This window comes from Coregonus lavaretus, assembly GCF_964263955.1.
Source record: "Coregonus lavaretus genome assembly, chromosome: 10".
NCBI lineage: Eukaryota > Metazoa > Chordata > Actinopteri > Salmoniformes > Salmonidae > Coregonus > Coregonus lavaretus.
The window spans coordinates 8,044,882-8,066,273 of NC_139997.1; the positions used below are offsets into that span (position 1 = coordinate 8,044,882).

General features: G+C 44.9%; 1 protein-coding gene across 1 annotated transcript in view; it reads left to right on the top strand.

Moving 5' to 3' along the window:
- Positions 1-5,939: 5,939 nt before the first annotated feature.
- Positions 5,940-21,392, top strand: part of LOC311136632 (endoplasmic reticulum metallopeptidase 1-like) — a 53,354-nt gene continuing 37,901 nt past the window's right edge. The window contains exons 1-6 of the mRNA XM_084170827.1: positions 5,940-6,277; positions 8,152-8,456; positions 15,578-15,705; positions 17,942-18,047; positions 20,363-20,509; positions 20,917-21,009. Coding sequence (XP_084026953.1) covers positions 6,003-6,277; positions 8,152-8,456; positions 15,578-15,705; positions 17,942-18,047; positions 20,363-20,509; positions 20,917-21,009 — 1,054 coding nt within the window. The 5' untranslated portion in view covers positions 5,940-6,002. The remainder of the gene's footprint in view (positions 6,278-8,151; positions 8,457-15,577; positions 15,706-17,941; positions 18,048-20,362; positions 20,510-20,916; positions 21,010-21,392) is intronic.

Sequence of the window (21,392 nt, forward strand, 5' to 3'; positions counted from 1 at the left end):
TTCTGGAAAGTTCTCCCATCTCCACAGAGGAACTCTGGAGCTCTGTTAGAGTGACCATTGGATTCTTGGCCACCTCCCTGACAAAGGCCCTTCTCCCCCAATTGCTCAGTTTGGCCAGGCAGCCAGCTCTAGGAAGAGTGTTAACATATAGACTAATATGTTATTAAATTGTGTTCTTACACTGGTACAGTCATGCCCCATGAGAGATGTACAACTGCGCATGTGCGAAAATAAAAAAGGGCATTCCCCCGTTCTGGTTAAAACACCAACGATTAACATGTGTGTTTATTCCTCCGTTAAGTAAACCGGTATTCCTGTCCTGAAGATGACAGCACCAACAGGTTATGGGCCCAGAAGGGAACATGGAAGCCGATGGAATAGATTATGTTTCGACGGAGATGAAAAAAACTACGAGGACACTACGTTTTTGGGGCACTTGCATTTGCTAGGGCTAAAGGCCACCATATTGAGCGTGGATGAAGATGAAGAAGACAGAGAGAAAAATGAAGATGCCTACGCCGAATTGATACAGGTTTTGGATGATAAAAGTCTTTCCCTGATAATGAGAGAAGCAGCAGATGATGGGAGAAAGGCGTTGAAGATATTGAGGGAACATTATACAGGTAAAGGGAAGCCACGTGTGATTAGCCTCTACACAGAGCTAACTTCTCTTCAGAAAGCCGCTGATGAAAGTGTTACGGACTTGATCATTCGTGCTGAGACGGCTATTACAGCACTGAGGAATGCTGAAGAGACTTTAAGTGACGGGCTGTTGATTGCAATGATTCTGAAAGGTTTGCCCGAATCATTTAAGCCGTTTGCCATCCACATAACGCAGAGTGACGAGCCGACAACTTATGGCAAGTTCAAAACCAAGTTGAGGAGCACAGAGAAGATTAGCGCCATTTCCACTGACGACAACGTGATGAAGGCAAGTAACATTAAAGTTAGCTGGCCAAGAGGAAGAGATAAAGGGACAGAGAACCTGCTTCAACTGTGGCCAGAAAGGGCACAAGGCCCGGGAATGTACCGTTACTGGAGAGCACAGAGAACGGAGACAGTGGTGTAGTTTTTGCAAGAGCTCCACTCATACTGATGCAAATTGCAGACGAAAAACAAGAGACAATGTGAAACAAGCAACAGATGCTGAAGGCCACATATTTGCATTCAGAATAAGTGACTGTCAGGTTCGTGGACTGAAACAGAAAGGGCTGATGGTTGATACGGGAGCAACGTCACATATAGTCACGGACATCGGGAAGTTTAAGGAGTTTGACGAGACTTTCAAACTGGAAAAACATTCCGTGGAGCTGGCTGACGGAACAAGACTGAATGGTGTCGCGGAGAGGAGAGGTGCAGCGGAGGTTTACCTGAGAGACAACACGGGTCGTCGGGTGAAAACAACGCTGACGAAGGTGCTGTACGTGCCGTCGTTTCCACAGGACATTTTCTCTGTTAAAGCAGCGACAGCCAACGGAGCTTCAGTCAACTTTCGACAGGGGTGTAACAAGCTCATCCACAAGAACGGTACCACTTTTGACATCGAGGAGTACGACAGACTTTACTATCTTAACACTGTAAGTGATGAAAATGATGATGGATGTCATGGGTGCTATGATATTCACACATGGCACAAAATTCTTGGCCACTGTAATTTTGAGGATGTGTCAAAGTTAGAAAATGTGACAGAGGGAATGAAAATCACAGGTAAGATTGACAAATCTACCCTCAACTGTGAAATCTGCACACAGGGAAAATGTGTTCAGAGCAGAAACAGAGAGCCTGATGAAAAGGCAAAAGAGGCTCTTGAGCTTGTGCACACTGATTTGGCTGGCCCTATAGAGCCAGAGGCGAAAGATGGGTTCAGATATACTATAGCATTTACGGATGATTATTCAGGGGCAGTTTTTGTGTATTTCCTAAAAACAAAGAGTGATACTGTAAAAGCTACTGAGAAGTTTATTGCTGATGTGGCCCCTTATGGGGGAAATAAAGTGTGTCAGGTCAGATAATGGCACAGAGTTCACAGCCAAAGAGTTCCAGTCACTGCTCAGTAAGAATGCCATAAGACATGAAACTTCAGCCCCTTACTCACCCCATCAAAATGGGACCGCTGAGAGAAATTGGAGAACACTGTTTGAAATGGCAAGATGCATGCTACTTGAGAGCAACCTACCAAAGAACTTGTGGACATATGCTGTAATGACTGCTGCAGTAATTCGCAATAGGTGTTACAATAAGCGTGTAGGACAGACTCCACACTACATGTTTACTGGGAGAAAGCCTGATCTTTCAAAGATGAAATAATTTGGATCTGTTTGCTATGCATACAGACAGAACAAGAAAAAGTTGGACTCAAGATGTGAAAAGGGTATTTTTGTCAGGTATGATAAAAATAGTCCAGCATACCTAGTCTACTACCCAGACACTGGAAAAGTTCTTAAAAACAGATTAGTCAAGTTCGTTACAAAAGGTGTAGTCGAACGCCAAACTCAGACAGATTTGGAAATGAGTGATGATCTTCATGGGGAGAGATTTGAATCCCCCATGCCAAAAGCCAAGATGGCAGATCAAAATTCCGAAGAGACACAAGATGTGCAAATTGAGACTTCAGATAGTCAGAGTCCACGCTATCCAGACAGAGCGAGGAAGAAGCCCCAGTACTTAAAAGACTATGAGTGTAAAGTGAAGTGTGATGACCAGATACCACCTAGTGTTGACTACTGCTACAGAGTAATGTGCAATGCACCACAAACCTTCAAAGAAGCAATGATTTCACCAAAATCAGAGATTTGGGCTATTGCTATGAAGGAGGAGATGGATTCCCTTAGGGAAAATGATACATTCACATTGACCACACTGCCAGAGGGTAAAAATGCAGTGGGGGGCAGGTGGGTCTATGCGGTCAAAAACAATTCAGATGAGACTGAGACATACAAGGCAAGATATGTTGCAAAGGGGTATAGTCAAGTGGCAGGAATAGACTATAAGGAGACTTTTTCTCCAACTGTAAATATCACATCAGTACGCTGTTTGATGCAGCTAGCAGCTCAGTATGACTTAGAGTTACATCAGATGGATGTCAAAACAGCATATCTACATGCTCCTATTGACTGTGAAGTGTACATGGAGCAACCAGAGGGTTTTGAAGTCAGGTCAGATACAGGTGAGCAACTAGTCTGCAAACTGAACAAGTCACTGTACGGCCTGAAACAGTCAGGAAGGAACTGGAACAAAATGTTGCATGATCACCTTAGTGAAAATGGTTTTACACCGAACCCAGCTGATCACTGTGTTTATAACAAACAAACTGCAACAGGATCATTTTGATAATTTGGGTCGATGATCTAATTATCACTGCTAGTGATAGTGACTCACTCACAAGTGTAAAATAAATGTTAAGTGAAAAATGTAAGATCTTTCCTAGGCATTGATTTTACACAAAGTGAAGGGAAAATAAAGATGAACCAAACAAGGTACATAACCAAGATACTGGAAAGGTTTGGTATGTCAGACTGTAAAACAAGGTCAACACCATGTGAACAAAAACAAAACTTTGATGGTGATGGTGAACCTATTGATTCAAAAAGGTATCGTGAAGTGATAGGCAGCTTGATATATGTGATGACATGTACAAGACCGGATATCAGTTGGATTGTCAGCAAGCTGTCACAATACCTATCAGAACCAAAAGAGCAACACTGGATAACAGCTAAACATGTGTTAAGGTATTTGAAGGGGACAATGAATCAGGAGTTGTGTTACAAAAAGGGGGTGGAAAAACTCAACCTCGTAGCATATAGTGATGCTGATTGGGCAGCAGATCAAAGTGACAGACGAAGCATAACAGGGTATTGTATTAGTTTAACTAAATGTGGACTTGTTATTTCATGGAGGTCTAAGAAGCAGCCAACAGTAGCTTTATCTACATGTGAAACAGAGTACATGGCACTGGCTGCTACTACACAAGAAAGTTTGTACCTTGTACAGTTATTGGGCGAGATGGATAGTGAGTGCCAATATGCACCAGTAACAATCTTTGAAGATAACCAAGGTGCAATTGCTCTGTCAAAGAACCCAGTATGTCGTCAGAGATGTAAACATGTCGACATCAGATATCATTTCATTCGATCTGCACTCAGTGATGGTAAAATAAGTATTGAATATTGTCCAACGGCAGACATGGTTGCAGATGTTTTGACTAAACCTGTAACGAAGTTCAAAAATGAAAAATTCTTGGGATATATGTTTGGAATATAAAAACTGACATTTGTGAGATGTATAACTGTGTAAGCTAAATGTGTTGATAAAGTTAGGTTGAATACGACTTGTACAGTATAAGAGCAAGTGGGGGTGTTAACATATAGACTAATGTTATTAAATTGTGTTCTTACACTGGTACAGTGAGAGATGTACAACTGCGCATGTGCGAAAATAAAAACGGGCATTCCCCGTTCTGGTTAAAACACCAACGATGAACATGTGTGTTTATTCCTCCGTTAAGTAAACCGGTATTCCTGTCCTGAAGATGACAGCACCAACAAAGAGTCTTGGTGGTTCCAAAGTTCTTCCATTTAAGAATGATGGAGGCCACTGTGTTCTTGGGGACCATCAATGCTGCAGAATTTTTTTGGTACCCTTCCCTAGATCTGTGCCTCGACACAATCCTGTCTCGGAGCTCTACTTACAATTCCTTCGACCTCATGGCTCTGACATGCACTGTCAGCTATGGGACCTTATATAGACAGGTGTGTGCCTTTCCAAATCATGTCCAATCAATTTAATTTACCACAGGTGCACTCCAATCAAGTCATAGAAACATCTCAAGGATGATCAATGGAAACAGGATGCACCTGAGCTCAATTTCGAGTCTCATAGCAAAGTGTCTGAATACTTACGTAAATAAGGTATTTCTGTTTTTTATTTTTAATAAATTAGCAAACATTTCTAAAAACCTGTTTTCGCTTTGTCATTATGGGGTATTGTGTGTAGCTTGATGAGTAAAATGTTCATTTAATCAATTTTAGAAGTCTGTAATGTAACAAAATGTGGTAAAAGTCAAGGGGTCTAAATACTTTCCGAATGCACTGTATATTATATTGACCAAATATTCCGAGTGGCCGAGTATCTTAATTTAAGGTTAGCGTTAGGCATAAGGTTAAGTTTAGAATAACATTTGTGGCTGATGGAACTAGTGACGACCAGGCACAACTCCGATAGGTGCGTTCTTAAATTCACTCTAGTTATCTACTCTGATTTCAGAGCACTCTTGTGTGGCAGAACACAGGGTAACTGTTGAATTTACGAACACGCAACACTCATTGAATATGACCGGCGTCAATAAACGTCAGCAAAAAAAAATGTTATTTAATTGTTTCCAGCAGCACAGGTACACTCACTAACGCTCTAGATGAAAACAGCCTAGCCTGCTCTGCTAGGGCGAGTAAAATGGTCAGAGTGAGGTGTTCTCTCATTTGTGTTGGGAAGTAGCTAACGTTAGCAAGCTAGACAACTTTAGCCAGTTAGTTTGGGTGCTTGACTGCGGTTGTGAGGTCAGACAATCTTACAACTCTCTGAATTTACGAATGACTGAGAGCACACTGAGGCAATTTACGAACGCAGCCAAAGTGTTTTTTCTCAAAGTTGCCTGGATGTAACGTGTACTACTTATATCAGTACACTCATAACAACCTAATCATTACGAAACTTCTATTCGAGCAAATAAGCCACACGTAGCAAATAAGACATTACATTTTTTGTTAACCAAATTCGACACTCTCATTGAGCTCCATACAAAACTCGTCTGTCTGGTGAGCGAAAAAACGCCACCTGCTGGAGATGACAGATCTTGGGCCCAGTTATCTCTCTCGCTTCGCCTCTTCCCCTCTGCTAGATGTGAGAGAGAAGTTTGTCCCTCCTCGTGATCTGTCCCGTGTTCCAGAAGCGACGGTTGCTGGTGTGTTGGCGGTTCGTAAATACCTCAGTGTGTACCAGTGGCAAAGATGGAGAGCGACACCACTATTAGGAGAATAAAAGCCATATACGGGAAGCAAAACAATGCATCGGAAAAGAAGAATGACTCTCAGGATCAATGTGGAATCAACGGCTGTAGTGAAGTGAAAAAGAAGCCTGAAGTGAGCTTGTATCTGCTACACGAAGGCGTCGGAGTGGCACTGGTGACTGTATTCATTCTGGTGCTGTGGGGAGTCGTTCATTTGTCATTACAGCAGCTAGTCATTGGAAAATCTACTGGCGAGTTCAATGCTGTCAGGGCAAGGTAAGTATTGATACTGTTGTCAATTGAAGTGTAGCTAGCTATATGCTCAACAAGTTGCATATATAGTATCTCTGATATTAGCCTAATGTTATTAATTCCATTGCGATCACTTCCAGTTTGCAATATGGCGTTAACGACCCGGGTGTGTGAGCTAACCTTTCCTCTAGTTATTTATCTCAGTCGGTCCCACCTAGCTACGCTACAAGCCACCGGTACTAGTTGTCATTCTAGGTAACCCATGTCAGGTGTAGCTAACGGTCGGTTGATAGTAGGAGGGAGTGAAGGAGGACATTTAAAATAATGCTTCTCCATTGTTTCTTGACAGTTTGTGGCTCTGATTTATTCTGTCTGAACATGTCAATAGTGAAAGAGATATCACAGACACACATCGACCAATGATCCTGTACATAGGCTAAATTGAAGAATTGTACCATAACACCATTTTCTAAATTAGCTACTTATTTTATTTCCACCATTCCCATAATAAACATATACAAGGCTGCTTTTCAGTTAATCAGAGAGCAGCTGTATGCTTATTTGATAAAACCCTGCTTTTTGACTACTAGGTAGACAGAGAGGGAGAGAGTAGAAGACATAAGCCTGATGAATGTGTCAGATGGGACACATACAGTAGGCTATATAATCTTAGGGCAGCCCTAATGCAAACATGCAGGAAGGAACACCTGGAGTCATTAGGACACTACAGTCTAGTTGACCTAGCCACACCCATACAGTCCATGGAAACTTCTTCCTGCTTTTAGTGGCAGAAGGGAAGTGGTAGCCTGGTTCCAAATCTGTTTGTGCTGTCTTGCCAACTCCTGTGGTAACAAAACTGTTTGGCGCCGTGACAATGACCATAGGCTTTGGCAAGATAGCTCAAACAGATCTGGGACCAGGCTAGGGAATAACCATAGGAGTTGGCATGACAGCTCAAACAGATCTGGGACCAGACTAGGTAATGACCATAGGAGTTGGCAAGACGGCTCAAACAGATCTGGGACCAGGCTAGGGAATAACCATAGGCGTTGGCAAAACGGCTCAAACAGATCTGGGACCAGGCTAGGGAATAACCATAGGCGTTGTCAAGACGGCTCAAACAGATCTGGGACCAGGCTAGGGAATAACCATAGGCGTTGGCAAGACGGCTCAAACAGATCTGGGACCAGGCTAGGGAATAACCATAGGCGTTGGCAAGACGGCTCAAACAGATCTGGGACCAGGCTAGGGAATAACCATAGGCGTTGGCAAGACGGCTCAAACAGATCTGGGACCAGGCTAGGGAAAGGGTGGGGGTGAGGGTCTACATAGGCTACCTCAATGTCAAACAGCCACATAGGTCCTCTGGAGTGTCAACTTCCCACTGGTGTCAAATGACCTAAAGCCTTATTGGGATGGATCTTATTGTAGCTGCCAGAGTTTTCTCAAACAGAAAAAGTGGAAAGGAAACAGGAAAGGCTTTTCCACTGAAAAACCCAAAATGAAACGACTAAACAGGCTCTACAGTGTACAGGACTGATATGACTAGGTCAACAGTACAGGATGAAAGAAGTCATATCCCACTTCAAAACATTGCCATGCTGCCTCGCAATGTTTTAACTCTACTAATATTATTATGCACAACAAATACTAACATACGTCAGGTCAAAAAGGATGATAATATTAGGCCTAGCCTACATTTAGAAGTTATTAGGTGTGCTTGCTGAAAGCAAAGCACAACTTTAGAAACTGTTCGTACTTAGCATACTTTATCAAAATTATTGAAGTGAAACTTGATAGAAACTGCAGATGTAAGGACATAGTAGGCCTAGCCTATACTTAATATGCCTCTACCGATTTGCTGACTCACTCCCTGCATGCCTTTCCCTGTCTACCAGGAAGCACCTGGAGCGTATCACCAGCTTCGGTCCCCGTCCCACGGGCAGCCCGGAGAATGAGGTCCTAACAGTAAATTTCCTGCTGGAGCAGATCGAGCACATCAAGGCCGACAGCGCTTCAGGACCCCACTCTGTCACTGTGGACGTCCAGAGACCCACAGGCTCCTTCAGCATCGACTTCCTGGGAGGGTTCACCTCCTACTACGACAGGGTCAGCAACATCGCTGTCCGCCTGGAGCCCAAGGCTGGGGCTCAGCACCTCATGCTGGCCAACTGCCACTTTGACTCTGTGGCCAACAGTCCAGGTACAACACAACACAACACAACCAATTAGTCTTTATTATATCTTAGGGTTTAGTATTCACACACACACACACACACACACACACACACACACACAACCATGATAACACAACCATGGTTTTCACACACAACAGGCCTAATACAATCACTATCTCTAGCTATGACCAGGCCTGGTGGTTATGACCAGGCCTGTGTGGTAGTGTTGTTAGTTACAGTTGCATTACTGAAGAGAATAGCTAAAAGACATGTTATGTAAGGCACAAGTGGTCAAGTGTATGACTGATTCTGACAGAGATGTTCTTTATTTAGGTCAAGACATCAACAGTACAGTAGTGGTGGTGTACTGTAGTTTAACCACAGTTGGGTGGGGAGGTCCTATTAGTTCATACTGTAACGTGAATGCAAAATCATTACATAAAAAAAAAAAAAAATCTCTACAAGCCGTCTGCATGTTTCGTCGGTGATTGGTCAACAGTAGGGATTCTTCAATAAAGTCTTTGTTGTCATTCAACGAGAGACGACTCATTTTCATGCACATTTTTTCATTGAGGAATACTGCACCAAACATCTTCGTTAGATGTAAAATTGCTCAACTAAGATCTCCTCAGCAAAAACGTCAAAGTTAATGAGTTATCTTAGATTCATTCTGACTATTTTGAGGAAGTGTATACTGGCTACGGCGTCTCAAATTGGACAAACAGTACTATTGCCGCTTTTTTCTCGTTTTTCAAATGACAGTATTTTAAGGGAGTATGCGAGTGCACCCGTTCGGTTCAGCTAGCCGAGTTCGGCTATGCGCCAGCCGAACTGAAGCATGCTGACGCCTTTACTCTCCATGAAATGTAATTACACCGTCATTATATCCCTGAAAGCAGAGAGGACTAAACAGGCAATAGCTTACAGTCCAACATGGTGCAAATTGCCAACCAAGACTAGTTTCAGACTGAATCTCAGATTAAGCCTACATACAGTTCTCCAACTGTAACTCATTCCCCGTAACACCTGCAGAGAAATAAATGTTCTCTGGAGTCTGAACATGAAGTTCTGTACCTAAAACCAGGAAATTGATACCAGAAGAGGTGTTAAATACATTGGATGGGGAGCAGGAAAAATAAACACAACCCAGGCATCGGGCATTGGCATGTTTCCCTCCTCCCTGGCTTCCACATACTCTCAGACAGAGGAAGCTGCATTCAGGAATTCAAAACATGCACATTGTGGGAAACATAACAGAAGAGGAGAATGATCAGGTTCATTGTCCCACATGATGGGTGTTCTCTGTGCTCAAGCAAGGCCCAAAGGTGAAATGTGTGTGAACAGGGAGAAAGTAACGGTCATCTGAATGCTCTGTTTAGCGCACACACACACACACACACACACACACACACACACACACACACACACGAGCCCACGCACTCACATAAACATACGCAGTCGATATAACACACACACATACTACTCACACACACACATTGCTGAGGGTAACACGACTAATGTGTTTTGACTACATTAGCCGTGGCACGGCACTCCAGTCTGTCTGGTTCAGGCTGAACAGGCCACAATGTCTCTGGCTCCTCGCTTGAATGGCCTGCCCGCTACGCAGGCCCACTCACTCTCTCTTATTCTCTGTCTATATCACTTTCTCTTTTACTCTCCCGCTCTCGCTCTTGCTCTCGCTCTCGCTCTCGCTCCCTCCCTTCTTACTCGACGGGAGGATATACTGTAGCAGCCTATATATATATATTTATATATATATATATATATATATATATATATATATATATATATTACACACACACACACATACACACATACACACAGTGAGGGGGAAAAAGTATTTGATCCCGTGCTGATTTTGTACGTTTGCCCACTGACAAAGACATTATCAGTCTATCATTTTAATGTTAGGTTTATTTGAACGGTGAGAGACAGAATAACAACAACAAAAAATCCAGAAAAACGCATGTCAAAAATGTTATAAATTGATTTGCATTTTAATGAGGGAAATAAGTATTTGACCCCCTCTCAATCAGAAAGATTTCTGGCTCCCAGGTGTCTTTTATACAGGTAACGAGCTGAGATTAGGAGCACGCTCTTAAATGGAGTGCTCCTAATCTCAGTTTGTTACCTGTATAAAAGACACCTGTCCACAGAAGCAATCAATCAATCAGATTCCAAACTCTCCACCATGGCCAAGACCAAAGAGCTCTCCAAGGATGTCAGGGACAAGATTGTAGACCTACACAAGGCTGGAATGGGCTACAAGACCATCGCCAAGCAGCTTGGTGAGAAGGTGACAACAGTTGGTGCGAATATTCGCAAATGGAAGAAACGCAAAATAACTGTCAATCTCCTTCGGCCTGGGGCTCCATGAAAGATCTCACCTCGTGGAGTTGCAATGATCATGAGAACGGTGAGGAATCAGCCCAGAACTACACGGGAGGATCTTGTCAATGATCTCAAGGCAGCTGGGACCATAGTCACCAAGAAAACAATTGTTAACACACTACGCCGTGAAGGACTGAAATCCTGCAGCGCCCGCAAGGTCCCCCTGCTCAAGAAAGCACATATACAGGGCCGTCTGAAGTTTGTCAATGAACATCTGAATGATTCAGAGGAGAACTGGGTGAAGGTGTTGTGGTCAGATGAGACCAAAATCGAGCTCTTTGACATCAACTCAACTCGCCGTGTTTGGAGAAGGAGGAATGCTGCCTATGACCCCAAGAACACCATCCCCACCGTCAAACATGGAGGTGGAAACATTGCTTTGGGGGTGTTTTTCTGCTAAGGGGACAGGACAACTTCACCGCATCAAAGGGACGATGGACGGGGACCATGTACCGTTAACGTGGTCCTCTGTAGCTCAGCTGGTAGAGCACGGCGCTTGTAACGCCAAGGTAGTGGGTTCGATCCCCGGGACCACCCATACACAATTTTTTTTTTATAATTATGCACGCATGACTGTAAGTCGCTTTGGATAAAAAGCGTCTGCTAAAATGGCATATTATAAAATGGCATATTAACTTGGGTGAGAACCTCCTTCTCTCAGCCAGGGCATTGAAAATGGGTAGTGGATGGGTATTCCAGCATGACAATGACCCAAAACACACGGCCAAGGCAACAAAGGAGTGGCTCAAGAAGAAGCACATTAAGGTCCTGGAGTGGCCTAGCCAGTCTCCAGACCTTAATCCCATAGAAAATCTGTGGAGGGAGCTGAAGGTTCGAGTTGCCAAACGTCAGCCTCGAAACCTTAATGACTTGGAGAAGATCTGCAAAGAGGAGTGGGACAAAATCCCTCCTGAGATGTGTGCAAACGTGGTGGCCAACTACAAGAAACGTCTGACCTCTGTGATTGCCAATAAGGGTTTTGCCACCAAGTACTAAGTCATGTTTTTAGATTCCGTCTCTCACAGTTGAAGTGTACCTATGATAAAAATTACAGACCTCTACATGCTTTGTAAGTAGGAAAACCTGCAAAATCGGCAGTGTATCAAATACTTGTTCTCCCCACTGTATGTATGTATATATATATATATATATATATATATATATATATATATATATATATATATATATATATATATAGCATATCGTTTAGTAGAAATATTCCCATACTAAGTATAGCCTAGGCTCCAAGTAAATGGTGTTCTCTCTGCAGCGTTCCTAGGCGTGCAATCAACATCATCCTCCTCAATCCCTTATTAGCTGCTGTAGTTGTTGGGTGTTTTCAGGTTTCCAATAAAAACATTGGCCTGGTTAATACTCAGTGTTGGCCTGGAGGCTTCAGGAGTGGATTAGCCTTTCCCACATTCTACTGTGTGTATCTACCTCCATCAGAAAGAAAACCTGCTGGACAGGAAACCTCTAGGCAGGTCTCGACTTCTTGTTTTGGCTTTTCCTCCTTCCTTCATAGTTTTTTGTTATGTTTTTCTTTCCTATATAGAATAACTGACAGTCAAGAACAATATTGCACTGCAGAGTGAGACAGTGGCTAACACAACAGCCACAGTTAACTGTGGAGAGATTTCCTACTGATAGTGGTGGTATGGGGCTGGCCTAGTGGGGAATGGGGCTGGCCTAGAGGGGCAGAAAGTGGAATTCCACCCTCCTTTTGTGTTTTTTAAAGTTTTTATTAGATGGGGATAGCTTTAGAGGAGAACAGTAGAAGGCAACAGAGATAGAGGGTTAGTGGCCAGACCGGCACAGCTGCACCTTGCGCCCTGCCGGGTGATATGTGGTCCTGAGTCAACAGCTCCAACCACTGAACCAGCCTGGCATGAGAGGGACAGCAGTGTAGGGACACTGGGCTGAAGGAGGCAGTAGCTTTTCTGATGAACGGTTCTGAATGCCTAAGTAGACTCAGTGATTAGGGTACTGTTGCTCTCATTGTGTAGCTTGTCTGATGGTTAGGTACTCCCCTACCCCGAGTGGCGCAGTGGTCTAAGGCACTGCATCGCAGTGCTAGCTGTGCCACTAGAGATCCTGGTTCGAATCCAGGCTCTGTCGTAGCCGGCCGTGACCAGGAGACCCATGGGGCGGCGCACAATTTGACCCAGCGTCATCCAGGGTAGGGGAGGGAATGGCCGGCAGGGATGTAGCTCAGTTGGTAGAGCATGGTGTTTGCAACGCCAGGGTTGTGGGTTCGATTCCCACGGGGGGCCAGTATGAAAAATATAAAAATAATGTATGCATTAACTGTAAGTCGCTCTGGATGAGAGCGTCTGCTAAATGACTAAAATGTAAATGTAATGTAAATGTGTAGCTCAGGGGTGTCAAACGTCCGGCCCGCGGGCCGGATCAGGCCCGCAAACGGGTTTAATCCGGCCCGCGAGATGATTTTGAGAAAAAAATTATAAAAAAATTTCAAGGACAGCGGAGATGAGAGAAGGTGAATGAACTGTTGGCGGGTCTGAAGAAACAGCAGTCTGTGTTTACTCACAGCCGAGACATCAGTGACGCTGCAGTGAAAGCTAGCTACCTCATTGCTAATGAAATCGCAGTGGCTTCAAAACCATTTAGTGAGGGTGAATTTGTAAAAACATGCATGATGAAGGCAGCGGAGATTGTGTGCCTTGAAAAGCGGCAGGCTTTTGCAAATATTAGCCTGACAAGAAACACAGTTGCAGACAGGATTTCCGATCTTTCAGTGGATTTGGACAGCCAGTTGAAGCAAAAAGTAAAGTCATTTATTGCGTTTTCGGTTGCAATTGATGAAAGCACGGACATTACAGATGTTGCACAACTGGCCATTTTCATCCGCGGAGTTGATGACACATTGACCGTCACCGAGGAGTTCGTGGAGTTGGTGCCGATGACAGATACAACGACAGCAGCTGATATTTTTACCGCACTCGTCGGCGCGCTGGACAGGGTCGGAGTGGACTAGTCCCGCGCTGTCAGCCTGGCTACAGATGGTGCGCCCTCAATGATCGGGAAAAAAGCAGGCGTTGTGACAAAGTTCAGAGAGAAAGTGCAATCTGCAAATGGAGGACGTGATTTTTTGACTTTTCACTGTATTTTGCACCAGGAGGCTTTGTGTTGCAAGTCATTAAAGATGGATAACGTCATGAAGGTGGTCATCCAAACTGTTAATTTCATCCGATCCAGAAGCCTGAATCACCGTCAGTTTGACAGCCTTCTCAGAGAGAAAGACCACATCTATGGCCTGCCATACCACACTGAGGTAAGATGGTTAAGCCGAGGTGCTGTGCTGAGGCGTTTCTTTGATTTACGAGAAGAAATTGAACAGTTCATGGAAGAAAAGGGCAAACCAGTGTTAGAATTTCATTCCGCAGAATGGATGCAGGACCTTGCATTTATGGTGGATGTTACAGAGCACCTGAATAACTTGAACAAACAGCTGCAAGGGCGCAACAAAGTTGTCACGCAGTATTATGACAGCATACGTTCTTTCAAGTTGAAGCTGTCATTGTGGGAGACTCAACTTGCCGGTGGTGATGCAGCTCACTTCCCCTGTCTGAAAAATGTGTGCGCGACCCAACATGTGGCAGACATGAAGCGGTTCAAAGATAAAATAACGGGACTGTTACGGGAGTTTGAGCAACGCTTTCAGATTTATGTTTATATGTTTTTATGTTGATGTGCTATTGTTTTTAATTGTTTTTATTTTATTTGTATATTTAACCTATTCTTGACTCTGTGGTTCTTGCACTTGTTTGGGGAACAGGATTTCATTATTTTTATCTACATTTCTGCCTGAGAAATGACACCCTGATATAGTTCTGTGATCTGTGATATACTTCTGTGAATCACTGAGGCATTGTGTGTTTGTGTGTTCTTTGTCCTCAGAACTTTCAAATAACTTGAGGTGTTTTATGATTAATAGTGATGTTGTGCTTTTGGACACTGTCCTCAGGCTCCAGCTTTATGTTTATATGTTTTTATGTTGGTGTGCTATTGTTTTTAATTGATTTTATTTTATTTGTATATTTAACCTATTCTTGACTCTGTGGTTCTTGCACTTGTTTGGGGAACAGGATTTCATTATTTTTATCTACATTTCTGCCTGAGAAATGACACCCTGATATAGTTCTGTGATCTGTGAAACAGTTCTGTTAATCACTGAGGCATTGTGTGTTTGTGTGTTATTTTTCTTTAGAATTTTCAAATAAACTTGACGTGTTTTATGATTAATAGTGATGTTGTGCTTGTACTATTTTGGACACACTGTCCTCAGGCTCCAGCTTTATGTTGTATGTTGATCGTATTAAAACAAGGAAAACAATCTGAAGTTGTTGTTTTTAAGTTATATATACCATGATTTTTCCGGTCCGGCCCACTTGGGAATAGATTTTCCTCCATGTGGCCCCTGAGCTAAAATGAGTTTGACACCCCTGGTGTAGCTTGTCTGATGGTTAGGCAGTAATGGTTAGGCAGTAAGTGATTACTGTTGCTCCCACTGTGTGATTATGCAATCAGCCCTCCAGGTAGGAATTTCAGCAGAGCATTAACTGTCACACACACTAATCTCGCTCACACTAATCTCGCTCACCAATATTCAGAGATACACCCGTATGGTTTTATGAGACTACACACACACACACAGTGTTACTGTGCCAGCCTTTCTCAGTCTCTGACCGCATGTCACCTGTGTGTGTGACAGGTGCAAGTGACGATGCGGTGAGCTGTGCGGTGATGTTGGAGGTGCTCCACTCCCTGGCCAACCTCTCCACACCTCTACGACACGGGGTTGTGTTCCTCTTCAACGGAGCTGAGGAGAATGTGCTGCAGGTGAGAGAGACCCTGGGGGACAGTAGTGAACACTGGACAGAGATAGACCCTGGGGGACTGTAGTGAACACTGGACAGAGAGAGACCCTGGGGGACAGTAGTGAAAGAGACACTGGGGGACTGTAGTGAAAGAGAGAGACACTGGAGGACAGTAGAGAACACTGGACAGAGAGAGACACTGGGGGACAGTAGTGAAAGAGACACTGGGGGACTGTAGTGAAAGAGAGAGACACTGGAGGACAGTAGAGAACACTGGACAGAGAGAGACACTGGGGGACAGTAGAGAACACTGGACAGAGAGAGACACTGGGGGACAGTAGTGAAAGAGAGAGACACTGGGGGACTGTAGTGACAGAGAGAGACACTGGAGGACAGTAGAGAACACTGGACAGAGAGAGACACTGGGGGACAGTAGAGAACACTGGACAGAGAGAGACACTGGAGGACAGTAGAGAACACTGGACAGAGAGAGACACTGGGGGACAGTAGTGAAAGAGAGAGACACTGGGGGACTGTAGTGAAAGAGAGAGACACTGGGGGACTGTAGTGACAGAGAGAGACACTGGGGGAATGTAGTGACAGAGAGAGACACTGGGGGACAGTAGTGAAAGAGAGAGACACTGGAGGACAGTAGTGACAGAGAGACACTGGGGGACAGTAGTGAAAGAGAGACACTGGGGGACTGTAGTGAAAGAGAGAGACACTGGGGGACTGTAGTGACAGAGAGAGACACTGGGGGACAGTAGTGAAAGAGAGAGACACTGGGGGACTGTAGTGACAGAGAGAGACACTGGGGGACAGTAGTGACAGAGAGACACTGGGGGACTGTAGTGACAGAGAGACACTGGGGGACTGTAGTGACAGAGAGAGACACTGGAGGACAGTAGTGACAGAGAGACACTGGGGGACAGTAGTGACAGAGAGAGACACTGGAGGACAGTAGTGACAGAGAGAGACACTGGAGGACAGTAGTGACAGAGAGAGACACTGGAGGACAGTAGTGACAGAGAGAGACACTGGGGGACAGTAGTGACAGAGAGAGACACTGGAGGACAGTAGTGACAGAGAGACACTGGGGGACTGTAGTGAAAGAGAGAGACACTGGGGGAATGTAGTGACAGAGACACTGGGGGACAGTAGTGACAGAGAGAGACACTGGAGGACAGTAGTGACAGAGAGAGACACTGGAGGACTGTAGTGACAGAGAGACACTGGGGGACAGTAGTGACAGAGAGACACTGGGGGACTGTAGTGACAGAGAGAGACACTGGGGGACAGTAGTGACAGAGAGAGACACTGGGGGACAGTAGTGACAGAGAGAGACACTGGGGGACAGTAGTGACAGAGAGACACTGGGGGACAGTAGTGACAGAGAGAGACACTGGGGGACAGTAGTGACAGAGAGAGACACTGGGGGACAGTAGTGACAGAGAGAGACACTGGGGGACAGTAGTGACAGAGAGAGACACTGGGGGACTGTAGTGACAGAGAGACACTGGGGGACAGTAGTGACAGAGAGAGACACTGGGGGACAGTAGTGACAGAGAGAGACACTGGGGGACAGTAGTGACAGAGAGAGACACTGGGGGACAGTAGTGACAGAGAGAGACACTGGGGGACAGTAGTGACAGAGAGAGACACTGGGGGACTGTAGTGACAGAGAGACACTGGGGGACAGTAGTGACAGAGAGACACTGGGGGACAGTAGTGACAGAGAGAGACACTGGAGGACAGTAGTGACAGAGAGAGACACTGGGGGACAGTAGTGACAGAGAGAGACACTGGGGGACTGTAGTGACAGAGACACTGGGGGACAGTAGTGACAGAGAGAGACACTGGGGGACAGTAGTGACAGAGAGAGACACTGGGGGACAGTAGTGACAGAGAGAGACACTGAGGGACAGTAGTGACAGAGAGAGACACTGGGGGACAGTAGTGACAGAGAGACACTGGGGGACAGTAGTGACAGAGAGAGACACTGGGGGACAGTAGAGAACACTGGACAGGAGGTTAGGAGGTCAACTAAGAAGTTCACACAATCACATTAATTTTCAGCCAGACTCATAAATGCTATTCCTATTTTGTGTAAGGGTGGCTTGTTCTTGTAAAATGATATTAAATGACGTAATATGGAATGTTTTAATATATTTTTTTAAACTCTTCTTTCTCTCACTCTCTCGCTCTCTCTCTCTCTCTCTCTCTCTCTTCTCTCTTCGCTCTTCTCTCTCTCTCTATAGGCAAGTCATGGCTTCATCACTCAGCATCCCTGGGCCAAGCAGGTCCGGGCCTTCATCAACCTGGAGGCTGCAGGGGTGGGGGGCAAAGAGGTGGTGTTTCAGACAGGTAGGTGGAGACACACACAGGTGGTAGTAGGGACAAAGGGTTGGTGTTTCAGACAGGTAGGTGGAGACGCACACAGGTGGTAGTAGGGACAAAGGGTTGGTGTTTCAGGCCCCCTACACCACAGATCTAGGATCAGATTAGCTTACCTACTCCCAAACCTATCCTTGATCAGGAGAATAAATAAAGTAGTATCTGATCCTAGATCTGTTGTGTAGGGGTTAGGGGCAACTTCTACCTACTCTGTGTTTTAGACCAGTGATTGGACCTGGACCCAGGCCAATGGAACAGCTGTATCTAGGTGTCTGTGTCAGCAGCTGAACAATCCTTCCTGGCTCTCAGGGAACAGAATAGAGCTGTGATGCACGATACTGGAACACCTGGTAAAATGCAAATGACCCACAACATTGTCATCTTGAGGAGAGAGGGGTGTTTCAGGAAAAGCAATTCACTGACTGCAGAGAGAAACTGGCTGCTGTTGTAAATGTGAATATCTTATGCTTGGAATAAGGATGACCCCAATTAGTCAACTGGTCGATTGTTTGGTCGTTAGGCTGTTGGTTGACCGAGATTGTTTTAGTCAAGCAGTAACAAATATATATATACAGTACCAGTCAAAAGTTTGAACACACCTACTCATTCAAGGGTTTTTCTTTAATTTTACTATTTTCTACATTGTAGAATAAGAGTGAAGACATCAAAACTATGAAATAACACATATGCAATCATGTAGTAACCAGTAAAGTGTTAAAGAAATCAAAATATATTTCATATTTGAGATTCTTCAAAGTAGCCACCCTTTGCCTTGATGACAGCTTTGCACACTCTTGGCATTCTCTCAACCAGCTTCATGAGGTAGTCACCTGGAATGCATTTCAGTTAACAGGTGTGCCTTGTTAAAAGTTAATTTGTGGAATTTCTTTCCTTAATGCATTTGAGCCAATCAGTTGTGTTGTGACAAGGTAGGGGTGTATACAGAAGATAGCCCTATTTGGTAAAAGACCAAGTCCATATTATGGTAAGAACAGCTCAAATAAGCAAAGAGAAATGACAGTCCATCATTACTTTCAGACATGAAGGTCAGTCAATCCGGAAAATTGCAAGAAATTTGAACGTTTCTTCAAGTGCAGTCTCAAAAACCATCAAGCACTATGATGAAACTGTCTCTCATGAGGACCGCCAGAGGAATGGAAGACCCAGAGTTACCTCTGCTGCAGAGGATAAGTTCATTATAGTTATCTGCACCTCAGATTGCAGCCCAAATAAATGCTTCACAGAGTTCAAGTCACAGACACATCTCAACATCAACTGTTCAGAGGAGACTGTGTGAATCAGGCCTTCATGGTCAGTCATCGAATTGCTGCAAAGAAACCACTCCTAAAGGACTCCAATAAGAAGAAAAGACTTGGTCTGATGTGTCTAAATTTGAGATTTTTGGTTCCAACCGCCGTGTCTTTGTGAGATGCAGAGTAGGTGAACGGATGATCTCTGCGTGTGTGGTTCCCGCCGTGAAGCATGGAAGAGGAGGTGTGATGGTGTGGGGCTGCTTTGCTGGTGACACTGTCTGTGATTTATTTAGAATTCAAGGCACACTTAACCAGCATGGCTACCACAGCATTCTGCAGCGATACGCCATCCCATCTGGTTTGGGCTTAGTGGGACTATCATTTGTTTTTCAACAGGACAATGACCCAACACACCTCCAGGCTGTGTAAGGGCTATTTTACCAAGAAGGAGAGTGATGGAGTGCTGCATCAGATGACCTGGCCTCCACAATCCCCCGACCTCAACCCAATTGAGATGGTTTGGGATGAGTCGGACGGCAGAGTGAAGGAAAAGCAGCCAACAAGTGCTCAGCATATGTGGGAACTCCTTCAAGACTGTTGGAAAAGCATTCCAGGTGAAGCTGGTTGAGAGAATGCCAAGAGTGTGCAAAGCTGTCATCAAGGCAAAGGGTGGCTATTTGAAGAACCTATTCCATATGTGTTATTTCATAGTTTTGATGTCTTCACTATTATTCTACAATGTAGAAAATAGTAAAAATAAAGAAAAACCCTTGAATGTGTAGGTGTTCTAAAACCTTTGACCGGTAGTGTATATGGAAAAATACACGATTAAATATTGGTCGAAAGAAAAGACGACTTTCGGTCGACGAAAATGTTCTTTAGTCGGGGACATCCCTAATCCTTTAAAGGGTGGACTCTATGTACAAATTTAAAGTGATGTTTCCACATCTTTTACGAGTCCCTCCTCTCTTGGCTCTCCTTCATTAACACACACACACACACACACACACACACACACACACAAACACACAGGTCCTGAGAACCCCTGGTTGGTCCAGGCATATGTCCATGCTGCCAAACATCCCTTTGCCTCGGTGGTGGGACAGGAAGTCTTCCAGAGCGGTGTGATCCCTTCTGACACGGACTTCCGCATCTACAGGGACTTTGGAAACATTCCAGGTAGGGTAAAACTTCTGTATCAACTATCTGCCTTCTTAGATCTCCACCATGCTGTCATGTCTACTGGCAGACTAGCCCACTGCCTAGCGCACTGCCTAGCGCACTGCCTAGACCACTGCCTAGCCCACTGCCTAGCCCATTGCCTAGCCCATTGCCTAGCCCACTGCCTAGACCACTGCCTAGCCCACTGCCTAGCCCACTGCCTAGCCCACTGCCTAGCCCACTGCCTAGCCCACTGCCTTCACTTTATTTAATGTTTATTAAACTTTATTAAAAGTTATCGGAGTTCATCCTTCAGTATGTTTCTCATTGGACTCTAGATTAACAGTTCATTTCCATTCCCCCTATCTGAGCACTGTTAATCTCACTGACCTGACCGTCTTGTCCCTCTCTGTGTGTCTCTGTAGGAATTGATTTGGCCTTCATTGAGAATGGCTTCCTCTACCACACCAAGTACGACACATCCGACAGAATACTGACTGACTCCATCCAGAGGGCAGGTAAGTTCTATGGGCCCCATAGAGGTGCTTCTCCGATGTGAACAGAGAATGTTGTCTGTGTGTGGGAAGAGGGCTGTTTTCTCCATCTCCAATCTGAGGCTGGAGGTGATGCATGTCTCACTGGGAGTTTGAGGAGACTGGTACCGTGGTGTTGGGCTAGCTCAGCTGCTTGGCTGGCACAGTTCAGCTCAGGTCCTCTTTGGTGGGGGTTAAACAAGAGGAAGTGGGCTACGCCTTCTTCCCAAGGTGAACCCAGCAGGTCACTGCAGCACCACGCTCTGCTGGCTCACGTGACCATGTGCCAGAGGCTGAGTGAGGTCACTAACGCTCGCCCCCAGATCAGACAGGCAAGCTATACCTCCCTCCATCTTCACTCCTCTCCA